The 11,506-nt window shown below is 52.0% G+C and overlaps 1 protein-coding gene across 1 annotated transcript; it reads left to right on the forward strand.

The window, feature by feature from the left end:
• The first annotated feature begins 222 nt into the window (after window positions 1-222).
• LOC114856096 (nuclear receptor subfamily 1 group D member 1-like) lies at window positions 223-9,203 on the forward strand. Its single transcript, XM_029151768.3, has 8 exons — window positions 223-845; window positions 4,891-5,202; window positions 5,289-5,377; window positions 5,485-5,629; window positions 6,830-7,353; window positions 7,433-7,618; window positions 7,697-7,907; window positions 7,991-9,203. The coding sequence occupies exons 1-8, from the start codon at window positions 827-829 to the stop codon at window positions 8,185-8,187; spliced, it is 1,683 nt and encodes a 560-aa protein (XP_029007601.1). The 5' UTR covers window positions 223-826; the 3' UTR covers window positions 8,188-9,203.
• The last annotated feature ends 2,303 nt before the right edge of the window (window positions 9,204-11,506 follow it).

Genomic DNA, 11,506 nt, shown 5'->3' on the forward strand with positions numbered 1-11,506 from the left:
TGTGTGTCAGTAGGGCAGCGCGAGCTCACATGCCATGCGCACATGCTGCAGAGCTTTAAAACACCATTCCAATGTCGAACGAGCCCAATGTGCCGTCTCCACGCGGGGCTCTGGGCCAATGAGAAAGCGAGAAAGAGTAAAGGAGCGGGGGCGTGAGGGGAGGAGGGGGAGGAGGAGGAGGAGGAGGAGGAGGGGGGAGCGTGACAGAGAGAGAGAGAGAGAGAGAGATCCGTGATACACATCAACAAACAGGCGGTTCAAGGGACACACAAAAAGAGAAGAGAAAAAAATGGTCACATTTCTCAGGCACCTGAAAACGTGCCGGTTATTTTAGGACGCGTGTTGCTTATTGATGAGCGGGGAGTGTTTAAACTACTTCCACACTGGCCGATGTTTTGATGGTGACTGTACATGGCAAGAAGCTGAACGCTGTGTAACCCAGAGGAGCCTTTACATTCACACCTGACCACAGCCTGGCATCACACGCTGCGCAGACGGAGAGCAGAAGCGTCCACTCGCCGTGGGAACGACCCGGACCTTCCAGACACTTGCTTTTATTCCACTTTAACGTTTCCACCGTAGCCTTCTGCGTTTCTACCCCTTTTTTCATCTCGCTGACCGGGTTTGCTCCGGACCCCCGATGCCCTGCGCGCACTGTCGGTGTGAGCTCGGGGAAACACTCTCTATGTGGCGGCAGTTCATGACTCTTTCACCCGTTTCAACGAAGCTCCTCGGTGGCAAGCAGAGGCAGTGCGTCCAGCCCTAAGCGCCCACAATTACACACTGTAGCACGGAACATCACAACGAAACCGACCGACTAGGAAACATGGAAAACAGCCCTGGTGGTAAGTGGCTCTACTGTACTTTATGCCATTTATTTGAATCAAAATGCTGAAAAATGCTCGACTGTAAGAAGTAATTATTTTTAAATTTCCATTTACTTGTGCAAATGGGAACTTCAGTTGTCTGAACATTTTTATGGGTATGAGTTACATTTATTTATACCAGCACAGATGTTATTGCACCAGTTAATATAAATATAGCAGAGCCTGTTATAAATAAAAGTGTCTGAATGCTGTGGTCACCTCATATTAAACAGGATAAGAGTATATGGGAAAAGGGCTCCGTCCCTGCAGCTGAACCTGCTGTAACCTACATTATACGCGACCTGCGTCGGTAACCGACACGCGCACAGGAATAATTCATAACGTGGGAAGAATATGGCAGAGTTTTTACTGTAATTCCGCCGTGCAGCGTGTGGCGTGTTGCCAAGTGCTTCTGGGCTGCAGACAGTGAGAGTGTGTAGAGAGGGAAGTCCTCTCAGTGGCTTTAAGCGGGACTGACCCGGGGCGTCATTAGCCCCGAGCCGATCTCACCTAATAGTATTATTGTTCTTAGTCTAATGTTCGCGTCTACGGCTGCTTCATAATGTTGCTCTTCAGAGATTGTTGTGAAGTTCGTTTGTGATTCATTCAACTTGGCCGCGGCTCGTTCTGGCGGAGCTCTGACAGCCTTTGTCCAAACACATGTGAGCGGGCTGAGTCAAGGAGGAGTCACGGACGCGGAATCAAAACAACGAGCCCGTGCCAAGTTTTGCATCCATGTAGGCTGCTGGCCATGACTTTAAGTGCGTGTGCCGGAGTAAACACGCTGTTCTGCCAGCGCCTGAATCATGATCTCAGATGAATGAGCCGAGCGCAGACCCTGGCTTTCTCATATAACAAGAAGTCAGTATTAAATCCGGAGAGGCTAATATTTCCGGCGGCTTTGTAGATTATTAGGTGATATGGTTTTCAGCGTTTAACCTAGATATTTGGAATAAAACTCAGGCTATTAAATATCTGTGAGGGGAGTGATTTAAAGCTGGATGGATAGGTCACCATAGCTTTAACTGCCACGGCTGTCATTATGCATTTCATCACAGCCTAGTGACTCAAAAAAACAACAACACACACTTATGTGGCCGAACAGAAGTCTGACATTAAAAGTCCTAGCCGATGATTGTCACGTCTTCTGCTCCGCTCTCCTCCCGGTGCATCATGGGTAGGAGCGGTCGTGATGATGCTGGGAATCGTGCGCCTGATTTCTAATACGCCGCTACCCCGCCTCGAGCTGACAGCACGTGTATACAGCCTCAGCATCCACGTGCGCCGCATGATTCCCCAGCATCTCCGTCCTTCCTCTCCGGCGCGCGCGCCCCGCTCGCGCCCGCTCCGCACGGGGATTCCTCCGTATGCGCTGACAGCTTGGTCAGTGGGTCAGAGAGGTTCGGGAGCCGCTCCTCTTCCTCCTGGTGCTAATGACACGTCGCGCCTGTTCATTATTAATTGCAACAGAGCAAATTACAAACGGTAGGTATGAGTTTCCTGCGCAAAAGAACACATTAACCTACATTTGGTGAGTGACACGTTTAACTAGTTTCCTGTTAACGTGCGTTCTATTTGTATCATTATCATTATTATAATTACACCGAGCAGTAGTAATTACAAGATTAAATCCCCCATTTATACAGTTGCTTGACAATTATTAAACTGTCAAAACTGCCACGTTAATTAATATGAACTAGATTTACTACTAGAACTACTTTACTTGCTACTTACTACTAGTTTATTATTAGCTGAATATATATGTGATACTACGAGTATATTTGAGTAAAAGGCGAGACTCACCAATGCTATTCATAGAGACAGCCTAACAATAAATAATGACATATGAAGATAATAAATGTATTCATCATCCCAGCCCTGGCTCCAAAGTTGCCTAATTTAGTACGTGCATGTTTCACGTGCACATGGTAACGTGAACAATAGGCTCAGTGTTGCTTGTCTGACCGACAAAAGGAAAGCACATCTAGATCATTTCAAGGTTGACTCTGTGACGGGCAGTGTTTCCAAGGAGCAGGTACGACCTCCTCCTCCTCCTCCTCCTCGTTTGTTATGTGCTGAATGCCCTCGTGAATGTGCAGGGCCTGCGTGTGAACAGTGGCATCATTAATAATTCTTTCTAGAGCTGCGAAGGCTCACTCGGCCGTTCATGTGATGTAAAGCATCCATGCTGCTGCGATGCCGCCTGCTCCGCATGCACGCCCCGGGGAGGGAGGGGGGGGGGGGGTGCACATGACAGAGGCGGTCATAAAGGACCGGCACGAAGATTAGCAGCGCCGCGTTCTGCTAAGTCTGCAGGTCACATGTTGGAACCTGTGCGGCGGCGGTGATTCCAGGAGCTCGCTCCGCCGCCCCGGTCCAACCGGATTCCAGGAAAACAGTTACAGGTCCACAGAATAGCAGTGTGTTCACTCCGGAGGGGTGTGGTTGTGAAAGAGGAATCTGGGTGTGGAGCTGAGGTGGTAACACAGTACGGGATGAACTCTGTCCTCTGCAGGTGATGCTCCTGCGTGAAGTAGAAGTTGACATTGCACATGTAACGTGTGTGTGTGGAGGAGCGCACACGACCCGACCCGTCCGGGCCCGACTGCCTCAAACGCGGCATCGACACGTGTGGGCAGTGGAATTAAGGAGGCACTTAGGGCTAAACAGTACTGCAGCACGTGTTTTGTCAAAGAGAGAACGCACGGGAGACGGGGGAGGCTTTCTCCCACATGAGTCAAGGTCCTTAAGAGGGAACGCGTCCGGAGTCACAGCATGTAGTAACATCGTCACAGTTCCAGCGCTTCCGAAAACTCGGCCGCTGCACTCTGGTTTTTTGGCACAATAGAGCAGTCATTTGATATGAGCCGCTAGCGGGTCATCGGTGAGTATCCGTGTCTCTAGTGACCCACAAGTTCTAATCCGACAATGTTCTGCATGCGGGAAACGGGCTCGGTGGGCCGGCTTTCACGCCAGGGTATTGAAAAGCCCCGATAGGAAGACGGAGCACACAATGGAAGGAGGGCAAAGCGAAGCGGCGGGGAATCCAGGGAAAAGCAGTACGAGGACAAATAAATGAATGACCTAACGCTGCAGCAGCGCCTGTTGGTTTTCAACCAGTGTGGGAGAATTTAAATGAGCCCTAAAAGTGGGTAAATTGCGTTCAGCGGGCTCGTCCCCCTCCCACCCTGACAGACATGTCATTTAAATGCATAATGATATGATGAGCCCCCGAGCACGTCATTTTAATGTCTATGGTGTTTCTAGTGATTCTGTGAAGTACCCGTGTCTTGCTCGCCCCCCCCCCCCTTGTCTGCAGCCGCTGCATAAAGCCTCTCTCTATTCCAAACGTGATCTGCTCCAGCGCCTGTTATTGCGCGGCGGCTGCTGTTGTCTACACGGGACTGCGCAAAGAGCCTTGTGAGCCGGGCGGGAACTGTGTCAAGAGTCCATGTGAGCTCCCGGTCAGGTGGCTGGCAGATAGATGGGTCTGCGGGCCCGGAGCCAAAGTGGGGCGGGAGAGCGAGAGGGGAGGGGAGGAGGATAGAGAGGGCGGGAGGGGGGGGGGGGGGGTGAGGAAGCAGCGCGAGCCGAGAGCGAGTGGGCAGGAGCTCAGGCTGCACGTGAGGGGCAGGCTTTCATCTTCAGGGAGGAACCCTGGCTGCCGAGCCCAACGCGGGGCACTTCCGACTCGCGGTGACACCGCGAGACAAAGGCCCGGTTCGCGGCGCCCGCGGCGTCAGATGGCGCGCCGCCGTCAGGTGTGCGAGGCGCGAGGGGCGACCTTTAGGGCCCAAGGCAGAAATGAGCCCTTCCTTATCAGACGCGCGTGTGGGTTTATTGCCCAAAAGACAGATGAGCGTCGGAGCCTTTTTCTAACACTGTCTGACAGAAACCACCGGAGTTCAGCCATTGTTGCTCTCGCTGTGACGCGTTTCCTTATTAATTATTAATCAGATCGTAACTCCTATTGTCTTCGCGTGCATTTCCCCAGTAAACACCCTGACTCTCTCCCTCCCTCCAGGTGGTGTCATCCTGTACGCCGGCTCGTCCGGCAGCGCCAGCCCGAGCCCTGGCAGCCCGTCAAGCGGCTACCAGACCCAGTCGCCCTCCTCCCACTCGCAGCCCTCGTCCCCCGAGGGGGGCTCCTTTCAGGAGATCGGGGCCCTGAAGCAGAGAGGGGAGCGCGGGGGAGGCACCCCTTCCCCGAAGATGGTCTTCCAGTTTCCCGACGTGAACAGCGCCCCGGTCGCCCAGCTGACGGCGGCCTCGTCGTCGAGCTACAGCCACCCGACGGCGGCCAAGCGGCCCTGCGGCTTCACCGGCACCTTCACCAGTGAGTACCCGCTCCCCCACCCCTACCCCCCCCCCCCCCTCCCGTGCCCGTCGGCAGCCGTGGTGACGGTGTGCTGCCTCTTTCAGAGACCGGCGGCATGGTGCTTTTGTGCAAGGTGTGCGGTGACATCGCGTCGGGGTTCCACTACGGCGTCCACGCCTGCGAGGGCTGCAAGGTGAGGACAAACAGAGACCCCCCCCCCCCCCCCCCCCCCCCCCCCCCAGCAACCTCCTCCCCCGTCGCCCGACCCGCAGCTCAACGCCTTTCGTTCTCTCCCCCCAGGGCTTCTTCAGACGCAGCATCCAGCAGAACATCCACTACAAGATGTGCGTGAAGAACGAGAACTGCCTCATCATGCGCATGAACCGGAACCGGTGCCAGCACTGCCGCTTCAAGAAGTGCCTGTCCGTGGGCATGTCCCGAGACGGTGAGAGACACGACACGTTCGTTGAGGGGGGCGCTTTCGCTGACGAGACGCCGAAGATCTCGCCGCTCATCAGAAACGCGAATCGTGGCCTCACGTTTCTCCTTCCTCGTCCTCCCTTTGTCTTTTGTTCGCCTCTGCCCCCTTTTCTCGCTGCCTCGCTCTCTGATTTATGGCGCGAGGAGCCACAGAGTCCCAGCAGTCATCAGTCACGGAGAAACTGTGACAAATGCAGTTTATTTGAGGAACTAGGGCACAAAGTTGTTGATCACCCGCTGCGCTCACCAGGACACGCAGACGTGCGTTTTGGCTTCTTCGACGCTGACATTTACAAGCAATCACTTAAGAAACACGGTTATTCATGAACGCCACAGCGCCGCGGCGTAAATGAAAACAATATCACTGCAGCTAATCCGACCCACTGCGTTGTTGTACCACAGGAGTCCGGCCCCTCGGGACGCGTCGGAACTAGGTGTTAATAAATCTCTCTCTCTCTTTTTTTTCTGGAGCGAACATTTTTAGTTGACCCAAAAAAAGACGAATGTGGGAGTGAAGCGGAGAATCACTTGCTAATTCATCAGATTTGTTAGTAGCGACCCTATATACTGTATACAAGATGATCCAGTTAAAAGTAACTAAAAGACATCTGAAGGTGAAGCTCACAGTGATGATGGCCTCACCCCTAAAAGCCGTGATGAGATTTTTGCATCCACGTTATGTTTAATCAGCATCAGCTATGATCAATACGCGTCTCCATCCTTTTTTCTTACCAGTGACCCGTGGCCCCTCTTCTACCTGCCTCTCGTCTTTCTGACCTTTCAACCACTTACTTACTCTGTCACTTTGCTAATGACATCATGCTCGGCGCTGTTGGCCCAGTGACCTACTTGCACAGCAGAGGAGAGAGCAAGTGCTCAACCGAGAGGCAGAAAGGAAAAGGGAGGCGGGGGGAGTGTAGCATACAGCCTGCTATAAATAGTGCTGTCAGTGGAGGTGAGCTATTGAACGGGGGTGGGGGAGGGAGCACTGGAACGGAGGAAGAGGAAGATGGGATGAAGGGTTTAGCGTCTGTACAGCTGTGATGGAGACAGAATCCGTGTAGTGATCACAGCCAGCGTCGGATGCTGAGCTCATGTTACATGTTTGAACCCCCTCCGTTTCCTGCTAGCAAAGTGCTAACAAAGGTCGCTCTCTCCTCCCCAGCTGTGCGTTTCGGCCGCATTCCCAAGCGGGAGAAGCAGAGGCTGCTGGACGAGATGCAGAGCTACATGAACAGCCTCAACGAGTCGGCGTCCGTGGACATGGAGGTGTCGCCCCCTCCCGACGGCGCCCGCAGCCCGCAGCGGCAGGCCGCCGACGGGCTGGGCTCGGCGCCGCCGCCGTACGGCGCCGACGAGAAGCCGCCCAAGATGGCCGCCGGCAACGCCAACGTGGGCCCCGCCCTGTCGCACGCGGCGCCCAGTGGGCCGCGAGCGGTCCAGGGGGAGCAGACGGGCCTGACGTCCGGGTACCGGCTCCACAAAAGCTGCCCCGTCGTCCACGGCAACGAGAACATCAACGATAACATCGACAACAAGTACAGCTACACCTCCAATCAGAACCAGTGCCCCGTCAGCCGCGGCTCGTCGTCACAGTCCTACTCGGCCAATCAGAACGGCTTCCCGGCTGGCGACGCCCGGGGCCACGCCCCCTGCCCCTGGAAGCTGAACGGCGGCGCCAAAGTGCTGGTGAGTTAGTTCTTTTCAAACGTGGTTCTGTGTCAGTAGTCAGTGTCAATAGACGTATTAAAGGCCCCTCCGCCCACAGGCGTGTCCACTCAACTCGTGTCCCGTGGCGCCGTCCAGTCGCTCCAGTCAGGAGGTGTGGGAGTCCTTCTCCCAGTGCTTCACTCCTGCTGTTAAGGAGGTGGTGGAGTTTGCGAAGAGCATTCCAGGCTTCCAGACCCTCAGCCAGCACGATCAGGTCATGCTGCTCAAGTCCGGCACCTTCCAGGTACGTCCGCCTAGACACGCACCCTCGCGTCGGCTCCACACATTGGAACCCCCGCGCTGACCTGGTTTCTGCCTACAGGTTCTGATGGTGAGGTTCTGCTCGCTGTTCGACCCCAAGGAGAGGACCGTGACCTTCCTCAACGGGCAGACGTACTCCCTGGCGTCGCTGAGGGCTCTGGGCATGGGGCTGCTACTGGACGCCATGTTTGATTTCAGCGAGAAGCTGGGATCTCTGGGACTGGAGCCCGACGAGATGGCGCTGTTCATGGCGGTGGTGCTGGTGTCAGCTGGTAAGACTCCTCCACATGCCCTCCGAGCTCCCTCTGGGCCAGAACGTCCCGCGCCTAAACCCATGTCTCCTCCTTTCCCTCAGATCGCTCTGGAATAGTCGAGGTGGGAGCCGTGGAGCAGCTGCAGGAGAACCTAATAAAAGCCCTGCGCTCCCTCATCACGAGTCGGCGCCCGGACGACAGCACGCTCTTCCCGAAGCTGCTGCTGCGCCTGCCGGACCTGCGCACGCTCAACAACCAGCATTCTGACAAACTCCTGGCCTTCCGCATCGACCCCTGAGCCACGGCCTGCAGCTTCAGCCAGGCGCCGGCCTGCAGAACCCGCCGCCCACGCGAGCCCGGCCTGCCACGAACAGTCCGCCGGCCTCCGCGTGTCGGACGGCGGCGGCGGCGGCGAGCGTGAGGCTGCGAGCGGACTCGGAACAATGCCAGCGAAGGACGGAAGCACAGCAGGGGGCGGAGGCTCCCGAACCCGAACCCATTTCTCCTCCAGCTGCTTCCAGGGTTACTCAAAACCATAACAACATATTCTGTGTTCTTCCTCGAGTTGTTTTCGTTTTCAAGTCGACTTCGGACCACACGGTTCTCGTCTCTCCCTCCTCGAGTTTGTAGAGAACATTTTCACTCTGGAGACCAAAAATACAGCAGGAGCCTGTTGTTGCTCACTAGACTCTGGCGCCGTCGACCGCAGCTCACCGAGCCAGCAAGAAGAGAGCACATATTCTTGCCCAGAGGAAAAAAAAATGTGCATGAGTTTTGTTTTTTACTGTACATTCACGCATTTGTGTAAAATCCACTTTCCATACACTGAGAAACCTCGTAAATCAATATATAAGATAGCAATAGAAATGTCTACGATACGGTTGGGAGAATGTTTTGTGTTTTGCTCTGTTGAAATGACATAAGCTATTTTCATGTCATGTGGGAAATTGTTATGAAAATCACCCATTTGTGATTGAGATCTATATAACATTTTTAAGAAATGAGAGTAAGTTGCATTGTACCTGTTTGCGGTAATCATGGAGAAATTATTGGTCATTTTAGACCGTGTCTGATGGCTTATATGTTTAATTGTCCTGCTGTACATTTTGTATATAACTTTTGGTTCGTACCCTTTATTAGATTGCAGGTTGTAGGTTATGCAGATATGTAAATGAAGTAAGTATTGAAATGACTGTAAGACATTTAATGCATTATTCTACAGACTGCAAAGAGAAAGCAGCGTTTGAACCATGAGCTTGACTATAAACCTTTTATTTGAAGATATATGATTAAAATAAATGTATTGTCACCTAACTGCATCGCCTTGTGAATATTTTCTACATGTTTTATGGTTACACTGTAGACCACCAACATTAAATGATGCTATATGGCACTTTTCCTCTCCTCATCTTTTTTCAGCGTTGCCGAGGCATACCATAGAGCCGTATCCTAGCAACAACGTGATCAGCCAATCGCGCTCCAGGCTTCAGAGCCATTAGAGGCTTTACTACTAATAAGAAACACCACTTGATTTTTCAGTGCCGGATGACAAGTAAATGTAATTTCAGCGGCTGTCAAATCAAGACACACGTGATCACACAGTGAATCATTTACTCGGCAGAGATGATTCTGAACTGAGGTGGTTTCTGTCAGTAGGTTCATCTGGGACCAGAGGTGGGAAATAGACCTACTAACCTGGCTCTACAATCCTAGTCTCCAATAGTATTAATATTAATATTAATATTCATTAACTTAACAGCAAAGTATGCTAAGATCTACTTCTATATCAAACCATAGAATATTTCTGTATACAGTAAAAAGTAACATTCACTTGTACCTTTACATTTTCAGAGGATTTCATCTTCTGTTAGATGTAGTTCAAACGTGAGGGGGGCACGTGACGCTTCATGACGCTTCCAGTATAAATATCAGGGTCATGCTTAAATTCCCCATCGGAACTTTCCCCATTTCAACTCGTAACCTTTTGGTTCTGATGCAACAAGGGTTTTACCACTTCTGGGTGGCGTCAGGTTGCCAGGCGCCACCTAGTGGCCGGGTCAAAAACAACAGGAAGGTGAATAGAGGACCCACTAATACACTGAGGCGAAATAAGCAGAAATCGGTCCCTCGTTATTACGGTTCTACTGAGGAGTATGTACTTAGTCTTGTTCATGAAAATCTATTGGTTAGAGGATGTGGGTCGGAATTAGAAAACCAAGCGTTAATGTGGCTGTAGACATAAAACACTCCCCACTGCAATAAATGCAGCGTCGGTAATGTCACGCGCATTACTGAGTCTCCCGTTCGCTTGTGTTTTAGCGCCATCTAGTGGCCAAGAGGTAGAAAGGATTTCAATGGTAGATGATAGATTTTAGAACCAAATGAAGTATACAGTAGCAACTCATTTCTGGTGTGGAATAAACAAACAATGTAGTTTTAACGTGGGTTTTACTAATATTTATACATTTATTAAACAGCATTTCATTACCACAGTTTATGGTGTCATTTGCTGAGTCAATAATGTGTATTTGTGTGTTTGTTTGACATTTTGGCAAAGATGTAAACACAAGAAGAACAGAATGAAAAAGAAAAATCAGATTTTTGGTTGTATTTGTTTGCTGATACTCCATGTCAGTGGTGTTGGTTTTCACCAAAGCAGAAGGTGAACAATTAACATGCATTTGTGTGTGTGTGTGTGTGTGTGTGTGTGTGTGTGTGTGTGTGTGTGTGTGCATTCGTAGTTTGTTTTTCATCAGCTCCATATTTAAACACTAATGGGTTCAGCTGGTTTGATAAACACACTCTAACTTGTGACTGCTGCTACAAGAAGTCAGCTCAGAATTGGCGCCTCGGTGTCTTAGGCCTGGACATTACTTTGAAAGTCTCAGGGGCCTCCCAGCGGCGCCGGCCCACTCTCTGAACCTCCTGATCCCGGGCCACCGTGAGGCTCCGTGTGTGGGGCCAACTTCATGGCTCCATGCAGCTCCTGTGAAGCAGAGCGCTGTAAAGGTTGTGTGTCCGTTCGCCATCTGGGCTCACAGCTCTTCAGAACCGTCTCCTTCCCTGCTCTGTGCTCCGGCGCTGGGGCTGCCGGCGCCCTTTGGCCCGGTCCACGCGGTCCTCCCATGGGACTGTGAGTTCCAGTAAGAGGACCCTATTAGAGCAAGCACATTTCAGCAGCACATCTGGTGTCAGAGAGCTGGAAACCTGAGCTGCCTGCCCGGCGCAGCCCACGCTCCCCAGACTGGTGCCAGTGAGAGCAGGCGGCCGGATGCGCTGGCTGCTGTGTTTTTTTGGCCACTGCATTAGAAATGGGATGTCCACAGACTTCAGGACCCGATGATTCCACCAGGGGCAGATATTCCATCCAAGCGCTGACGGCAAGGCCTGGAATTCATCTTTAAATAGAGCCCCCCCCCCCCAAATGCTTTAAATGATAAATATATGGAGGGCATACGACTTGTGAATTGGGTTGGCAACTGAATCTGTGTTAATTATGATGAAGTTACTGTTACTGAAACTAAAGAAGGAAATAATGAGTGAATGTCAAAATAAAAGCTGGAACAGGAAGTCAAGCTGGAGGCTGTGACAGGACGAGAATGAAACTTACAAACAGG

The sequence above is a fragment of the Betta splendens genome, chromosome 5 (genome assembly GCF_900634795.4).
Source record: "Betta splendens chromosome 5, fBetSpl5.4, whole genome shotgun sequence".
Lineage (NCBI taxonomy): Eukaryota > Metazoa > Chordata > Actinopteri > Anabantiformes > Osphronemidae > Betta > Betta splendens.